Below are 19,453 nucleotides of genomic sequence, written 5' to 3' on the forward strand. Positions count from 1 at the left end.
CTGGAGCAAGGTGGTCACTGGAGCAAGGTGGTCACTGGAGCAAGGGTATAGGTCACTGGAGCAGTGGTCACTGGGGCAAGGTGGTCACTGGAGCAAGGTGGTCTGGAGCACTGGTAAGGTGGTCACTGGAGCAAGGTGGTCACTGGTAGGTGGTCACTGGAGTAAAGGTGGTCACTGGAGCAAGGTGGTCACTGAGCAAGGAGCAAGGGTGGTCACTGGAGCAAGATGGTCACTGGAAACACTGGAGTAAGGTGGTCACTGGAGCAAGGTGGTCACTGGAGCAAGGTGGTCACTGGGCAAGGTGGTCACTGGAGCAAGGTGGTCCACTGGAGCAAGGTGGTCACTGGGACAAGGTGGTCACTGGAGCAAGGTGGTCACTGGAGCAAGGTGGTCACTGGAGCAAGGTGGTCACTGGCAAGGTGAATGTGGTGGTCACTGGAGCAAGGTGGTCACTGGAGCAAGGTGGTCACTGGAGCAAGGTGGTCACTGGAGCAAGGTGGTCACTGGAGCAAGGTGGTCACTGGAGCAAGGTGGTCACTGGAAGGTGGTCACTGGAGCAAGATGGTCACTGGAGCACCACTGGAGCAAGGTGGTCACTGGAGCAAGGTGGTCACTGGAGCAAGGTGGTCACTGGAGCAAGGTGGTCACTGGAGCAAGGTGGTCACTGAGCAAGGTGGTCACTGGAGCAAGGTGGTGCACTGAGCAAGGTGGTCACTGATAAGGTGGTCACTGGGCAAGGTGGTCAAGGTGGTCACTGGAGCAAGGTGGTCACTGGAGAAGGTGGTCACTGGGCAAGGTGGTCACTGGAGCAAGGTGGTCACTGGAGCAAGGTGGTCACTGGAGCAAGGTGGTCACTGGATGGTCACTGGAGCAAGTGGTCACTGGAGCAAGGTGGTCACTGGGCAAGGTGGTCACTGGAGCAAGGTGGTCACTGCCACTGGAGCAAGGTGGTCACTGGAGCAAGGTGGTCACTGGAGCAAGGTGGTCACTGGAGCAAGGTGGTCACTGGTGCTGGTGGTCACTGGAGCAAGGTGGTCACAAGGTGGTGGCACTGGAGCAAGGTGGGAGCAAGCAAGGTAGTGGTCACTGGAGCAAGGTGTCTGGGCAAGGTGGTCACTGGAGCAAGGTGGTCACTGGAGCACAGGTGTCTCACTGGAGCAAGGTGGTCACTGGAGCAAGGTGGTCACTGGAGCAAGGTGGTCTGGAGCAAGGTGGTCACTGGTAGGTGGTCACTGATGGTCACTGGAGCAAGGTGGTCACTGGAGCAGGTGGTCACTGGAGGTCACTGGAGCAAGGTGGTCACTGGAGCAAGGTGGTCACTGGAGTGCAGGTCAAAGGTGGTCACTGGAGCAAGCAAGGTGGTCACTGGAGCAAGGTGGTCACTGGAGCAAGGTGGTCACTGGAGCAAGGTGGTCACTGGAGCAAGGTATCACTGGAGCAAGGTGGTCACTGAGTAAGGTGGTCACTGGAGCAAGGTGGTCACTGGAGCAAGGTGGTCACTGGAGTAAGGTGATCACTGGAGTAAGGTATAAGTCACTTAAATATTAATCCATTCATCTTATTTCACCTGATGATTAATCACCCCAACGTTACCTGGGAGGGTTAGATTAGTCTTTCTTATGTTAAGTTACCTTAGATTAGATTGTAATAGGTTAAATTAGCTGGGGGTTAAATCCTAATGTAATTCTAAGATCCAAGAATTAAGAGTCTGCTTAATATTTAATGGTTGTTGCTAAGTTGTTGTCTACTCGCGGTGCATGAAGACCTCAACACACACACAACAACGTCGACACTGTACAAGCCTCGTGCACACTTAATATTAATAGCTAGTTACTGGTGGTTATTATTAGTGCTGTTGCTGCTATCCTCACTTAACTAGCTAACTTCAGCTAGCGAAGCCCAAAGATAACGATTTATAAAATAGCTTAACTAGATACGTTTACTTAGCAATACTCTGGAGGTAAAATTTACGTACAAAATTTAATTGTCTTTCTGAACTCAAGTAAACGTATCTATTGAAAGGTGTCTTGTAATTTGTTTGTATTTGTGTATTTTGTTGTTGTAACGTGAGTCAACTGCCGGTATTTAGCTGTTGTCTTACACTTTCACTTTACGAGATATATTCATCGTACGAGTTTTGAGAACGGGATAGGTTATAAGATTCAAGCGATATAAGGCATCCTGTGGGCTGCCTGGTTTAAATCACCTTCCTTGTGTCAAGCAGTGATGACCAACACCTGTAACACGATACAGTCCCAAATTACGAAAGATCTATTGAGTTTTTCAACTTATATCGTGATAAATTGTATTTTTGTAGTCAATAAACCATTAAAATGTCAAATATCTAATAAATAAAATTTTAAATACCTCTTTACGATACTGATAGTGTTTAAATGAACATTTTATATTTTGACAGACGGCGCGACGTGTTCGCGTTGATTAACTTTACGTAAAATATTTATTTATGAAGGTTAGTGTACATAAATATAACTAAGAAATATTTTTATAGCAATTAATTATCCAAAGACTTCAATTAAATATGTGACAGTGCAATTCTGAAGTAGAGAGGGAGGAAATTAAGTAATTTTCAACACTTGACGGTTCGTACACGTTAAAGTCCAAGCCGGCCCGCGCTTGCGCAGTGTGGGTGCCTTGGTCAACCAGGTTATAGTTACGGAGAAATATTTTACTTTCTTTTTTTTCTAGTTTTAAGCATTCATTTCCTATAAGTTATATGGAAACAATAAAAATAATTTATGTTTTTACACAATAGGAAAGGTCTGAATCATACTGTCAGCTTCACGTGAGAGATGCATTTCCACAACGAGTCGACTCTCTATGGATGCTGCCAATGTTTATTTCTGGTTCGACGATCGTAACTTAAGAAGCCTCAAATCAGTCTGCAAGTGGCAACGGTGGTGTATGGTTGTTTAGTGCACGGCTCTCTGTTGTTTCTGTGATTCCATATCTCCCTGTTAAGCGCAAACATGGTCATCAAAGTCTACGTCTCCACCATCTCCTTCAGCCAGGAGGTGAGTACAGGAGCACGGCGTCTACTGTTGTGTTGAGGATATATTCTAGTTTTGGTAAGGAATGTCAGGCTTGGCTCTGAGTATGGGCTTGGCCGTCGATTTACGAAGAGAAGAGTTTACCCAGGAAAGCAAAATTTGACGTATCCTTCATCAGTTTCCTTTGCTATGGGCACATCGTTCACTAATTATCTTTACTTTAAATGTATCTTTCACAAATTATTATTTTTTTTTTCCGATGACGTTCCTTTCTCAAAATTTTATTCTGGACGTCTCAAATTATATATTCACGTATGGCGTTCCCTTTAAACCAATTCTATATTTACTCTGGAAGCATAAAACATATTATCTTTACACATGAATCTATAACAAAATATATTAATGTGTGACTTACAGTAGGCTTGCATTCTCGAATTATCTACCACAAACTGTTTCATGATTAATAATTTCAATTCCCCCTAAAACAAACAAACTCAATGATCTCTTAATACTATATAGAATTTTTTTTATTGCAATATTAAGCTCCGGTCATCGTCCATAGATGATGATATTGCAAGGGATGATAAGGATAAAAATGTACTGTATTAATCCTATCACGACAGTATCTTGGTGTATGGATATGTTGCAATGTGTTAAACGTATTGGCTGTGTCGTAGTTTAAACATGATGGTTGACATATCCTGGTTCAGTGCCGGCCGTGGTTCTACACTGTATAGACCGTGTGTACCGTATGATCGTAATTAATGTTCACTGTATAATTGCAGGCCTGATTGTATGATTGTTGTTGGTATTTACTGTATGATTATAAGCTGTATTTAATATTTGATGGTAGCCGTTTTTTATTGTATGATGGTTACCGTGATGATTGTAGTCTCTGCTTATTGTGTGATTGTAGGTCGTGTTTATTGTAACCTAAATGCCTAGATTTAATTGGTGTACTGGCCATGGAGTTAGTGGCAGACAAAGAGAAAGTGGAGAGACATTGTTTGGACGGAAAGGAGAAACTAAAGAATGGGGGGGGGGGAGAGGTAAATATTGAGAGATTAATCTTTGATGTGGTTAACCCCTGATTATAATGACTTAACCTCTCGCCTACGATAACTTAACCCTTAACTACGATAACTTAACCCTTAACTACGGTAACTTAACCCTTAACAACGATAACTTAACCCTTAACTACGGTAACTTAACCCTTAACAACGATAACTTAACCCTTAACTACGATAACTTAACCCTTAACTACGGTAACTTAACCCTTAACAACGATAACTTAACCCTTAACTACGATAACTTAACCCCTCGCCTACGATAACTGAATATATTGTCATCGTACTCAAGGGGTTAAGAGCTTCCATTTCTCTTTTGTTTAGCAATGACAAATAGGTCTATGGTACGTCACTCCACACTTGAGAGCGGTAGTCTGTGGTGTAGGAGTAGAGTACGGAATTGCAGTGTTAGTGGATTCCAGAAGGTGTCTTTGGCTGTAATAACATGTACGGGTAGGATTTTAACTTTAGAGGCTGGTATAGTTTGCGCGAGTGAGTTTGTGTCTTGGTAACATTGTATGGGTGTGGGTTAATTGCATTCCCATTTTAGCATTGGGATCAGGGTCTGTGGCCATTTGTGTGTGTGTGTGTATAAAATGGGGAAGAGGTCAGAGTGATGGGAGTGAAGTTGTGTACAATTAGCTGGGTACAGTTTTAACACCTTAGTGGCAGTGAGGAACATAATTATTTGCATGTGTCCGTCCGTCCCACCATAGTAATTTATATGAAGTTTATCGCCCCCATTGTGTATGTATTGGAGTGTGTGTATATCTCTGTATAGACTAATGTTTAAAATAAGTTAACTCACACAAACAACTGTAGATGGGGTCTCGTAGTGTAGTAATATATTCATCAAAACGTGACGTGTTTCTTAAATGGGTAAGGTTCCCAGTGACCGTGGATGGTTATGCATAGTTTACTGTATATTTCTATTAATATCACCAGAGAATAACTCTTTCGGTTTATATTTAAGAGAACTATTTTGGTTTAGGAAGGTTTATTTAAATCTGATCCATGTCACAGAGACCGCGACCTAACCACTGCGGAATTCCTTAGTTATGAACAAATGTGAATTTTTAATACCGTCTACTGTTCTATTTTTATACAGGTTATATATGAATTGAGAAAAGAAGAAGATATATTGCTATTAGATATACTATCCCGGAGATCTTTGGTAGTGGGTAGGGTAATGCCGCTCCGGGAGGCTAAAATCTGTCTCCTTCAGGCTTCACTAGCGTCGATCTGATTAACCTGAGGCTGTTAGTTTTCTACCAACACGCAACAGCTTCTAGGAACTTGTCATATTTCATTCTCGGGAAATTCACTGGACCTCCATTTGTGGCTATTTATTGGTAGAACGATAGAGAAAATATTGAACTGATATTAACACTTGTTCGTTCGTGCGTTTCACCCCAGATAATCTCAGTATTGCCGAGGTATTGTGAGTATTGGGAGAGTTCAGTAACTTGAGTGGGAAAAGTGAGAAGTTCAGGTGTACGTGAAGTGTATGAAATCATGATAATATATTCAGTTAGTGTTAGGAATGTGGAGTTGAACTTGATACATTGTGGAACCGTTCGCTGACACCCGTCGTACCGGCTAGGCTAGACTGACAGCTCCTTAGAATCTGATAGTGGCTAACTTACCAGACCCAACACACCGTATACTGTATTAAAGTTTACCGGATTATATCGGATCACGTGAAGATTAGACACTCCCAGCTTATATTTCACCATAAGATTAATCAACCTAACCTAACCTAACCAGACCTAAGATGGCGTTTTTAATCGTTTGAACTATTATTAAAAGTCAGGCAAGGTGAAGGGCATTGTATCTCATGGCTTATTGAGTGAGTTAGACAAGGGGTGACTGGTGTGTGGTTAATGGTGTCTAGAACAGGTAGGATGGGTCAGGTATTTATAAACGAAAAAAAAACCGTTCTATTTACTGGTTCGGTTTTAATTTTCTTTTGCTGCTGTTAGAGACTTAATCAGAAATGGGTGAACCCGAATTGAAATTGATGAATATTTTTTTCTTGTGTAATTCCCGGTAAGTGTTAGAGGTAATACATAAAGAGCTATACTGTTCATACCAACTAGGTACAGGTTGTAACCCTATACTGTATTCACCATGACACCAAGATATGCTAGATCTTTTAGGTCATAAAGTCAAGATCACAGCTTTCATAACTTCCCTTGTTGACTTTGTACCTCGAGATGGGAAAGAGCAATGTTGTTCACTTACCGTATGTATAGTCACCTCAACACTTCCTTGAGCTGCAGTTTCCGGGGTCAAGGGCAGATAGAAAGGCTCCTCATTTGAATGTAGTCGTTCTTGTGTAATGAGACTGGGTAGGTCTGATGTATACGCTCGTAAATCAATACACTGGACAGTTAATCCTACCAATATTGTTTAAAGTGCTTGGCAGTACACAGAGGGGCACGCGTTCATTAGTAAACAGTTTGGAGCGGTTACACCATAATATTGTGTGAGGTTGTTTTAACGGAGGACGGTTACACTCATGTTTACTCTTATACTGTATACATACACCTGTACAGTGGAACCAAGCTTAAGAGAGTGTATCCAGCGTAATTTTGAGGAAACACAGGAAGGAGTTTGGGCTGGGACACTTATTATTTACTTCCTCCGCGTTCTTGGTGTAAGTGCTTAAGTTGTTAAATCTCATCCTGTAAAATTCTTCCTATGGTGTGTTACAAAAACGTCGCAGGCTCTGAGAGGTGTATGTGATCAACTAGATAACCTGTCGGTGTATTTCTTTATACGTGAGGTCGTGATGTAGGCAGGCAGCGAATACCTTTCATGTGGTTGGTGGGGCTTCCGTGACATGAATCCAAGTTGACTGACGCCCGGCTCGTGTTGTGGCCTTCACTTCATTTTAGTAAATCAGAGATGACTGTATAAGCCGTGGTACAAGGAAGGCACAGGCAAATATGTCAGTGCAAATAGGCAACAGTGATTTATAAATGATTGCAGCACACAAAGGCAATTCTGCATGATGTATTCTGATGAGTTTGCCGCCATTTGGGAGTAATTTATGAGGTAGTAACTGGATGACTGTACATCATTGCCTTCGTATTATATTGCCCAACATTGTAAGTGCTCTCTCTCTCTCTCTCTCTCTCTCTCCATGTTCTTGTTTTCTTCATGTTTGCTTAAGAAAAACTAAAGCAAATGTAGGCTATTCTCACTGCAGGTCTGACGTCATCTTAGCCACCATCTGTGTGCCGTAGCTTAACAGAACCAGTTAAATGCGTTTTCATATCAAGAGGCAAGTTTAGTGTGATCCTTTTATGTTTTTTTTTCTTCGAATCTTTCTTTGTGTGGTGATGTAAGTGAGTCGTTAGATGCGTACTCACGTCTGTAAGGAGAAAATACTGTTTAACGTTCGAACCACAGTATATATTTACGTATTTGAGAATCCATCTTTGTGACCGGTGCGTTCTAGCATTACTAATAAACGCTGTAAACCTGCATTTCTGTTAAGATTTATTTTCGTGACTTATTGAGGGGTTAAAATTAAATTAGATATGTTTTTATTTCTAAATATAGGAAAATATTAATGATACGATGATATAAACATTTGGCCTTTTCAGAATCCATCTTTATGTGGAAGTTTTAATAGGTCAGAGATGACTCCGGGCGCCTGACACTGTCGCTAACTGTGTGTGGTGGACGGGCTTTACAGGGTCTCTTTGGCCACTGTACACACACGGGCTTGAGTCACTCTCCTCTTTTATGTGGATGTTGTGTGTACTTCTGTGTGTGGGTGGATGTCATATGCACGTATCTGGGTGAATGGGTGGGTGGGTGGGTGGGTGGGTGTAAGTCTGTAGTATATTATATGGGTGTGGTTTGTGTATACGCATAAGACTCTTATGTGGGGTGTAGTGGGAGTGTGTCTTTTATATGCATGTGTGGGGTGCTTACGTGTGTTGGGTGCGTGTTTGGGTGTGGGTGAACGTTTATATTTGCGTGTGTGTGTGAGAGAGAGAGAGAGAGAGAGAGAGAGAGAGAGAGAGAGAGAGAGAGAGAGAGAGAGAGAGAACAGGAAGCTCACTCGCCCCTAGAATTATAACACATCATTCGTCATCTTTTTCCAACACTAGGGAGCTACTGATAATGGGACCATTTTCTCTCTCTCTCTCCCCCACACACACACTCTGATAGTTAGTGCCATGCTCTGCTTCACACCACTGTGCTCTGTTTGGTCACACTGTTGTTTTTTTGGGGTGTGTGTGTGTGTGTGTGTGTGTGTTCCTCAATCATTCATTTTTATGTTCTATTTATGTTTGATATTGTAAATTTAAGGCTCTTTTACACGTACTGAATTTTGTCTGTCTGTCTGTCTTCTCTGTCTGTCTGTCTGTCTGTCTGGCTGGTTCGCTGTCTTCTCTGTCTGTCTGTCTGTCTACATCCTGAACTACTGTGAACTTGTTTGGCGATTTGACTCTATATATCTATCTGTCTATCTATCTATTCATCCACCCACCCACCTATCCATCTATCTATCTATCTATCTACTTGACCTTGACTAACTCCGCTGCGGTTTATGAGGGAAAGGGTTGGTGGTGGTGGGGGGGGGTTAGACCTTGGTTTAGGGAGAGAACACAACACTACCAAAGGCTGTGTTGTGTCCACTCGTCACCCCACTCCTCTAGGGTGTGTTTTCTCTTAAATGAGGGAAAGGGTTGGTGGTGGTGGGGGGGGGTTAGACCTTGGTTTAGGGAGAGAACACAACACTACCAAAGGCTGTGTTGTGTCCACTCGTCACCCCACTCCTCTAGGGTGTGTTTTCTCTTAAAGGTGAAGTATGAGTACCTGTAATCTGTATCTCCTAGCTGTATGAGTACCTGTAATCTGTATGTATCTACTAGCTGTATAAGAGTTTCAGTGGGATCCGTTCTGCCTCGTCGTCAGAAGGAAAATGGATCTTGGTTCGTTGGTTTATGGTTATATAAGGTAGCCAGAGAGAGAGAGAGAGCACAAAATCTATCTTGGTGGTGTGAAACGTGAACAATAAGTAACACAAAATGATGCCAAGGTTGTCATATTAACGTACATGTGTGTGTGTCTCATTGAGCAAGCTACATAATAATGCTTGCGGTTTCTTGATAAATGTGTGTGTGTACGTACAGGTAGGTGAGGGGCAAGGACGTTTGGACTAGTTCCAGGTTGGGAAGATTAAGGCGAGACTTACAAACACACACACACACACACACACACACACACACACACACACACACACACACACACACACACACTTATATTTAACGTGATGTGGAAGTCTGTTTACATCAGTTTGGAAAGTGTGTGTGTGTGTGTGTGTGTGTGTGTGTGTGTGTGTGTGTGTGTGTGTGTGTGTGTGTGTGTGTGTGTGTGTTATGGGTCGTATAAATTGTGGTAGTGTTAGTAGATCTCATAGTCTATGGTGGCATAAATTGTGGTAGTGTTAGTAGATCTCATAGTCTATGGTGGCATAAATTGTGGTAGTATTGCTAGTAGGCTGAATTAAATCGTGGTGGTGATGCTATTAGAGGGTTGACACTAGTAGCAAGAATAGCAGCCATGTGGGAAAAAAAAAGGTTGTGTCATGTTGTGGGCGTTATGTGTGGGCGTGACAACATGGTGGGCGTGAGAGTTAAAAATACCCTTAAGTTGGAAGCGGAAGTGGTGGTAGTGATGGTGGTGGTAGTGATGGTGGTGGTAGTGATGGTGGTGGTAGTGATGGTGGTGGTAGTGAAAGCGAGAATGATGATAATGATGAGGATAGTGGTGACGATGATGGTGATAATGGTAATGATGGTGACACGGTAGTGGTGATGGTGGAACTAATGATAACATGATGGCAGAGGTCAGTATACACCGCCCTCAGTAACAGGATATAATATACAGAGGTTTGTGATGGTCATTCGTGATGTTTGGTGGAGATTACCCCCCCCCTCCCCTCCTCCCTCTTCCTTCCTCCTCTTCCTCTCCCTCCTCTCTTCTTCCTTCTTCACCCTTGCCCTCTTCCTCCTTTACCTTCCTTCCTTTCTCCTCCTTCTCTCCTTCCTCCCTATTCACCAGTTACTGTGTGTTTAAATATCAACTCAAATAACCTCGAGAATAATATACTATTGCCCACAGGTGTGTGTGTGTGTGTGTGTGTGTGTGTGTGTGTGTGTGTGTGTGTGTGTGTGTGTGTGTGTGTGTGTGTGTGTGTGTGTGTGTGTGTGTGTGTGTGTGTGTGTGTGAGCTGTATTATGATCTACTCAATAGATAAGGTTTGATAGACCCCCAATTTCCTATCCTGTACATCACAATAAGATAAAATATGAGATAAGACAATAAGGGACTAAGTGTTTATTTACTTTTTGCATATGCCTTACGTCTCCACACTACGTCTCCACACTGCGTCTCCACACTACGTCTCCACACTGCGTCTCCACACTGCTTGTTATCTCCAACATCCATTTAAAACCATCACATCCACCTCAACATGCATTTAAAAACCTCACATCCACACGAAAATGTCCTTACAACTCCATATCCTGCACCCATCCACCCAACATCCACCCATAACACCATCCACACGTATTAAAAACTCCACCCCAACACCCACGCCCCCTATTATCCAACTCCACCCAGTGTGTGTGTGTGTACGTCTATCAACTCCACCCAGTGTGTGTGTGTGTGTACGTCTATCAACTCCACCCAGTGTGTGTGTACGTCCATATAGCCTTCTATCCATTCATAGCACGAGGAGGAAGTGAGCAGTTACCCCTGTATATTAGTGGTGGTGGTGGTAGTGGAAGGCAGGTAGTTGTGGTGGTGGTGGTAGTGATGATGGTGGTGGTAGTAGTAATGGTGGTGGTGATGGTAGTGATGATGATGATGATGGTAGTAGGAGTGGTGGTAGTGATGATGGTGGTAGTGGTAGTGGTGGTAACTTCTGTAGGTTCGCACAGTTGTCGAGGTTGTGTTTATATCATCACTACTGTCGTATATATATGTCAACAGTTGTAGGTTGTAGTAATGTAGTTGTAGTATCTAGGTTGAAAGGCACCGTGATATCGTTACCATCTACAGGTGGTTAATTGGATGGTGTGTGTGTGTGTGTGTGTGTGTGTGTGTGTGTGTGTGTGTGGTCCAGCTCTTCTTCATCTCTAGCGTTCCTTCACCCTCACACTTCACCCTCACACCTCATCTTTGACCTCCCTCAAGTACCTCATACCTCACTACTCCATACCCCCCCCACACACTACTAACCTCTAACTCCATTTTAATTAAGTCATTTAAGTTTACCCAACAACAACAACAAAATGCATTATCTGGGCTCATTCGTTAGCTGGTTATTTCCGGACAAGAACACCAGTACGGTCTAGTCTAACTAACTGGACACACACACACACACACACACACACACACCATCCGGCACCTGGCTCGTATCTCTACAAGAATCCTACGCAGTTCATGTCTACGTTCAATGCTTGTCAATGCGCAGTTAGACCCTCTTGTGTTGTTTCTACCCAAGTGTGTGTGTGTGTGTCTAGTGTGTGTGTGTGTGTGTGTGTGTGTGTGTGTGTGTGTGTGTGTGTGTGTGTGTGTCTAGTGTGTGTGTGTGTGTGTCTAGTGTGTGTTTGTGTGTGTGTGTGTGTGTGTGTGTGTGTGTGTGTGTGTGTGTGTGTGTGTGTGTGTGTGTGTGTGTGTGTGTGTGTGTGTGTGTGTGTGTGTGTGTCTAGTGTGTGTGTGTGTGTGTGTGTGTGTGTGTGTGTGTGTCTAGTGTGTGTGTGTGTGTGTCTAGTGTGTGTGTGTGTGGCGGAAGTGAGGGATGTTCCTGCACCTGCTGTTCTGTGGTACTTGTGGTTCTCTTGCAGCAACTCCCAGCAAGTCAGTCAGCCAGTCAGCCAACCAGTTAATTCAGTCGGTTAACTTAGCCAGCTAACTCAGTCAATCTAGCCAGCTAACTCAGTCAATCAAGCCAGCTAACTCAGTCATCTAGCCAGCCAGTTACTCAGAGACATGGTTGAGAGACGGTGTTACTGTGTGGTGTTACCTAGCAGTGTCCGTCACCACCATCACCATATACTCCTCAAACGTCACCATCACCATATACTCCTCACACGTCACCATCACCATATACTCCTCACACGTCACCATCACCATATACTCCTCACACGTCACCATCACCATATACTCCTCACACGTCACCATCACCATATACTCCTCACACGTCACCATCACCATATACTCCTCACACGTCACTCATCACCATATACCTCACACGTCACCATCACCATATACCCTCACACGTCACCATCACCATATACTCCCTCACACGTCACCATCACCATATACCCTCACACGTCACCATCACCATATACCTCACACGTCACCATCACCATATACCTCACACGTCACCATCACCATATACACACGTCACTATCACCATATACCCTCACACGTCACCATCAACATATACCTCACACGTCACATCACCATATACCTCACACGTCACCATCACCATATATATACCACACGTCACCATCACCATATACCACACGTCACCATTCATATACTCCCTCACACGTCACCATCATAACTGTCACCATATACTACTCACCCGTCACCATACTTTTCCTCACCCCTCAATGTCACACACACTTTACTTCCTGGTTAGGTTAGGTTAGTTAGATCTGCTTAGGGTTATGATTCGTGTGTTTTGGTATAGCCTATGTTTTATATGGAGCTATTTAGGAGAGAGAGAGAGAGAGAGAGAGAGAGAGAGAGAGAGAGAGAGAGAGAGAGAGAGAGAGAGAGAGAGAGAGAGAGAGATGCAGCTGGCCCTTGAAGACACAGCTGTTTAATGTTACTTTTAGAGAATAAGAATAATAACTACAGGGGTGTGGCTGTGAGGTGTGGGTGGTGTGGCTGTGGGGGTATGGTTGGTTTGTGGCTGTGAGGTGTGCATGGTGTGGTTGTAGGGATTATGGTTGGTTTGTGAAGTGTGGGGGTGTGGTTGTGAAGTGTGGGTTAGGTTAAGTTACGAGTGTGGCTGTAAGGTGTGGTTGTGAGGTGTGGATGTGGTTATAAAGGTGTGGTTTTGGGAGGACTGGCTGTGGTTTGGGGGGCCAGATATTGGGGGGTGTGGTTGTAGCTTGTTGTAACCGGTTATGGCTGTGGTCGTACTCGCGGTCGTAGCGCTGTGGGGTTGTACTCGTGGTCGTAGCTGTGGGGTTGTGGTCGTAGCTGTGGTCGTCCCGTAAATGCACCATCTGCCCAGCGGCTGACACAGAGACCCGGGTCCACAACACACCACTGTATCAACTTATTATGTACATTAAACCCGTCAACACGCACACGCTGCCCTGGATTATCAAGTTCTAAAACGCAAACACACACACACACATACGTACATAGAACCGAGGCATAGAAATACATGTACACACCAGATTCATCACACACACACACAAGTACCTCACAATATTACCAAGTATTGATCACACGGAGTTTTGGTCTGCTCGCCACACACCCCCGCTACCACACTTCTGATTTATCGTTCACACACACACACACACACACACACACACACACACACACACACACACACACACACACACACACACACACACACACACACTCACACATATGGACACTCAGAGCTAAAACTTGATTATATCCAGAGAGAGAGAGAGAGAGAGAGAGAGAGAGAGAGAACATCATAACTCATTTGTCATCCATCCCTCTTGGTAGAAGGATGGAGAACGTAAGCATGGTGATGGATGCTCACCCACCAGTCATGTAGGTCATCCTCGTGTGTGGTAGGGAGGTGTGGATGAGTCATGGCAAATTACAGAGGCAGTGAAGTGTACAAGTGAGCATTGTGTGGGCCAGGGGGGGGAGGGGGGCATTGGCCTTTACCCTTACTTGGAGGTGGTGTGAGGGAGGTGGTGAGGGAGGTGGGTGTGTGAGGGAGGTGTGAGGGAGGTGGTGAGGGAGGTGGTGAGGAGGTGGTGAGGGAGGTGAGGGAGGTGTGAGGGTGTGAGGTGGTGAGGGTGTTGGCTCCTCTAGATGTAGGTGCTTTTGATGTTGGGTGGTGGTAGTAGGAATAAGGTTGGTATTAGTGGCGTGGGTGGTGATGTGGTGGTGATGTGGGTGGTGGGTGGTGATGTGGGTGGTGATGTGGGTGGCGGGTGATGGGTATGTCATTTACTATTGCATCACCAGCATTAGTAATAGGTTGGTCACTGTCACCATGAGAGAGAGAGAGAGAGAGCAAATGGTCACATAATGAGTGAGTCATCCTAAGCACCTGACTGTACGGGTTGTTGGTCATGACGGGAATACACAGACAGACAGACAGACAGACAGACAGACAGACAGACAGACAAATAGACAGACAGACAGATTTTACGTGAAGGATAGAGGCTGGAGATTGTGTTTAGTGTGAAGTGGAGGAGGTAGGTAAAACAGACAGACAGGGAGGTAAAGACGTAGGTAGGGGCGGGTCAATACTGGGGCTCCCTGATGGCCACTACGTCTTTTGGCGGGTCCTCCTCCTCCTAGTAGCCTACTGACCCACCAACACACACCCCTCACCCACCAACACACCCCCCCCACCCACCAACACACACCCTCACCCACCAACACACACCCCCTCACCCACCAACACACACCCTCCTCACCCACCACACACACACCCCTCACCCACCAACACACACCCCTCACCCACCAACACACACCCCCTCACCCACCAACACACACCCCTCACCCACCAACACACACCCCCCTCACCCACCAACACACACCCCTCACCCACCAACACACACCCCCCTCACCCACCACCACACACACCCTCACCCACCACACACACCCCCTCAACACACACCCCTCACCCACCAACACACACCCCCTCACCCACTCACACACCCACCACACACACCCCCACCCACAACACACACCCCACCCACCAACACACACCCCTCACCCACCAACACACACCCTCACCCACCAACACACACCCTCACCCACCACACACCCCTCTCACCCCCCACCAACACACACCCCCTCACCCACCAACACACCCCCTCACCCACAAACACACCCCCCACCCATCAACACACACCCTCACCCACCAACACACACCCTCACCCACCCACACACACACCCTCACCCACCAACACACACACACCCTCAACACACACCAACCACACACCCCTCACCCACCAACACACACCCCCTCACCCACCAACACACACCCCTCACCCACCAACACACACCCCCACCCACCCACACACCCCTCACCCACCACACACACCCTCACCCACCAACACACACCCCCCACCCACCAACACACACCCTCACCCACCAACACACACCCCTCACCCACCAACAACACACACCCTCACCCACCCACACACCCCCACCCACCCACACACACCCACCACACACACACACCCTCACCCACCCACAACCCCCACCCACCAACACACACCCCCTCACCCACCAACACACACCCTCACCCACCAACACACACCCCCACCCACCAACACACACCCCTCACCCACCAACACACACCCCTCACCCACCAACACACACCCCCCTCACCCACCCACACACCCCCCACCCACCCACACACCCCCACCCACCACACACCCCACCCACCAACACACACACCTACACACACCCCACCCACCAACACACACCCCCACCCACCCCACACACACACCCACACACACCCACCAACACACACCCCTCACCCACCAACACACCCCTCACCCATCAACACCCCCCCCACCAACACACACCCCCACCCACCCAACACACCCCCACCCACCAACACACACACCCTCACACCAACCCACACCCCTCACCCCACCCACCAACCACACCCTCACCCACCAACAGCACCCCCTCACCCACCAACACACACCCCCACCCACCACCACACACCCCCACACACACCCCAACACACACACCCTCACCACACACACACCCCCTCCCCCACAACACACACCCCCTCACCCACCAACACACACCCCCACCCACCCACACCCCCACCCACCAACACACCCCCTCACCCACCAACACACCCCCACCCACCAACACACACCCACCAACACACCCTCACCACCAACACACACCCTCACCCACCAACACACACCCCCACCCACCAACACACCCCCCACCCACCCACACACACCCACCAACACACACCCCCACCCACCAACACACCACCCTCACCCACCAACACACACCCTCCCCACCAACACACCCCCTCACCCACCAACACACACCCCTCACCCACCAACACACACCCTCACCCACCAACCCCCACCCACCAACACACCTCACCCACCCACCAACACACCACCCCACCCACCAACACACACACCTCCCCCACCAACACACCCCCCACCACCAACACACACCCCCACCCACCAACACACACCCCTCACCCACCACACCCCCCCACCCACCAACACACCCCTCACCCACCCCCCACCCACCCACTTCTTACTACCTCCACCATGAGACAAACAGACAGAAGACAGACAGACAGACAGAGCGCTATATGCTAGGTCACACCGTACAACACCTGTGGCCAATGATATAACCTCGAGGGGGGAATAATAAGCTATGTTGTTTCTATTATACACCCGGATATCATCTTCTTAGTCTGTCGGTTTGTTTTTTTTATAGTTTGTTCATTTCTTATCAGATAATAATGATAATAATAATAATAATGATGATGATGATGATGTGTTAATTTATATTGACGTCATAAGCAGAAAATGGATTATAAAAGGGGTGTGTGTGTGTGTGTGTGTGTGTGTGTGTGTGTGTGTGTGAGCAGTGCCACTTCTATCCCCACACACACACACACACACACACACACACACACACACACAGAGAGTTGCCAAATACCCACTTCCTTACCTGTATTTATTTTACATCCGCTTTGTGTGTGTGTGTGTGTGTGTGTGTTTGTCAAATATCTCAAGTATAATATATGCGTTTGTTTGTTTGTTTGTTTGTTTACTTGTTTGTCTGTGTTGGGTGTACAGTTCCTATGTTTCCGATTTACTCCGCGAGGGGGTGCTAGTTTATTGAGCATCCTTTTGCATCTTGCGCAGGGTGAAGCGCAAAAGGGTTTACAGTGTCTGGTATTGATGCCACACTACCTGACCTTGCTCCCCCCGCCCTCCCGCAACCTTCCTGACCTTGGCCTCCCGCCCCTCCCCGCAACCTTCTGACCTTGGCCCCTCCCCCTCCTCCCCGCCCCTCCCACACCCTTCCTGACCTTGGCCCCATCCCGTCTCACTCTTCATCTTTAAACAGTGACCTTCCTCTGTGTATGTATGTATGACGTATGTATGTATGTATGTATGTATGTATGTAATAACGGCATCAAGAGAAAGGGGGCAAAAAAGAAAGCTGGTTGACCGGTGACGATGAAAGTTGTCTGGTGGTGTTGACCAAGGAAGGTGTGAAACTCTGTATAGAAAGTACAGGTGAGAGGTGAGGTACATAGAGAAAGTGAGAATAATGACGATAATGATGTGATAATGACGAGAATAATGACAAGAATGTGATAATGACGAGAATAATGACAAGAATGTGATAATGACAATAACAATAATAATGATAAGTCTGTTGATTAAAATGATAAGAATTGTGAGGAGAAAGCTATTGGCATCACCTGGAGATTAACCAATTAACCTGCCTTACCTTACACCCCTCAGGTAGGCTTAGGGGTGGAGAACAAATCTGAGAGGGGCTAATGTTATGGTAAGAAAATCTCCTAATTGACCTAACCTAACCTTACTAACCTTAACCTAACCTAACCTAACCTTAACCTTAACCTAACCTAACCTCCACACTGCATCTTGAAAGGTGATGAAGGCATAGACTCCAAGAACCACTTCCACTCAGCAACTCAAAGCTTATAAGTGGTTGAGAACGCCCACTGATTTTGATTGGCTGCTGAGAAAACCAGCACCTTGACACTGATTGGCTGAAATACACGTGCTGGGTTGGTTTCCTTGCTCTTACACGTAAACATTTCAGCTTGTTAGGTAGAGCCAAGAGAGTCGTGGTGGAGTTAAAAAGAAAATCTAATCGTCTGTAGCAACATGCAGGTTAGGATACACCTCCCCCCTCCCCTCCTCGCCCCTCAGCTGGTCCCCCCCACCCCATCCTCGCTCCTCTTTGTCTCCCCCTCTTGCGATCTCCCCCCTCCTCCTCCTCCCCCTCTTGGTCTCTTCCCCTCTCCGCCCTCCTGCGGTCACTTCCCCCACCCTCCTGTGGTATTGATGGTGGTCTAGGCACTACTCATAACTGCAGCCATTTTAAGATCAATTTTGTTCCTTCGTTATGTTAATATGCCTTGGGGATCACTGAAGATTAGCCCCTCCTCTAGTAATTTTTTTTACCTGGTGATTAAATATTCTTACGATACCTGTTGGGGTTAGGTTAGGTCGTGGAGGGAGGAGGGAGGCGTCGTGGTGATGGGAGGGGGCGTGTCAGGAGGAGGTGTCAAGCTGTCATCGAAAGTTCAAGGTACACACACACACACACACACACACACACACACACACACACAAACAACAACAACAACAACAACAGGAGTCACGTTTCTCAGGGTTTACAGCAGACACCAAAACCCAGCCGACGGGATCCAGGAGGTGTAGAGGTGTAACTGTAGGAGCCCCCAGGAGTGTCGTAAGGTGGAAGGTGTATGGTAGGTCTGAAAGTCACCAAGTGGGGATATGAGAGAGGACCCTGGGTATGTGGGAGTGAGTGTAAAAGAGAATGTGGAGGAATATTCTAAGGGCTCTGGGGTGTGTGTTGGGATGAGGAGGGTGTGTGGAGTGGGGATGGACACAGTATGGGAGGTGTGGGTGGGAGGAAGGATTGTGTGTGTGTGGAGTGGGGGATGGCATTTTTATGGTGGAGGTGTAGTGGGAGGAAAGGATTGTGTGTGTGGGTTTAGAGTCAGGCGGTGTTTGAAGGTGGCTGGTGTGGAAGAAGAGGTGAAGGGGATTCGGAGCAGTGGTCAAGGGGAGGCAGGGAGGAGGAGGAGGCGGAGGGGGAGGCGGAGGAAAGGAAGTGTGGACAGACAGACAGACAGACAGACGGACCCTAGAGTGCGGAAGACCCCGACCTTGCAGGCTGGCGGTGCTCCAGCTCTCTCTCTCCACCTCGCCAGGGGACACATTCTCACTAGCCTCCTCTCCCCTCCTCTCCCTCCTCTCCCTCCTCCTTGGCTCTCACCCCCACATTCTTCCTTATTACCAGCTTTTCCTCTTCCTCCTCCTCTTCCCTCTTCTTGTACCACTCGGCCTATACCCCTTCCCCCACCCTCCCCCACCCTCC

The 19,453-nt window shown here is 46.9% G+C and overlaps 1 protein-coding gene across 2 annotated transcripts in view; it reads left to right on the forward strand.

The window, feature by feature from the left end:
- The first annotated feature begins 2,878 nt into the window (after nt 1–2,878).
- LOC121861011 (SH3 domain-binding glutamic acid-rich protein homolog) overlaps nt 2,879–19,453 on the forward strand; it is a 47,374-nt gene continuing 30,799 nt past the window's right edge. Inside the window, exon 1 of one of the 2 annotated variants that reach the window (XM_042358460.1) lies at nt 2,879–3,032. In XM_042358460.1, the coding sequence (XP_042214394.1) occupies nt 2,988–3,032 (45 nt within the window). In that variant the 5' untranslated portion in view covers nt 2,879–2,987. The remainder of the gene's footprint in view (nt 3,033–19,453) is intronic. The other variant, XM_042358461.1, reaches the window with a different exon arrangement.

This window comes from Homarus americanus, unplaced genomic scaffold, assembly GCF_018991925.1.
Source record: "Homarus americanus isolate GMGI-L3 unplaced genomic scaffold, GMGI_Hamer_2.0 scaffold52806, whole genome shotgun sequence".
NCBI lineage: Eukaryota > Metazoa > Arthropoda > Malacostraca > Decapoda > Nephropidae > Homarus > Homarus americanus.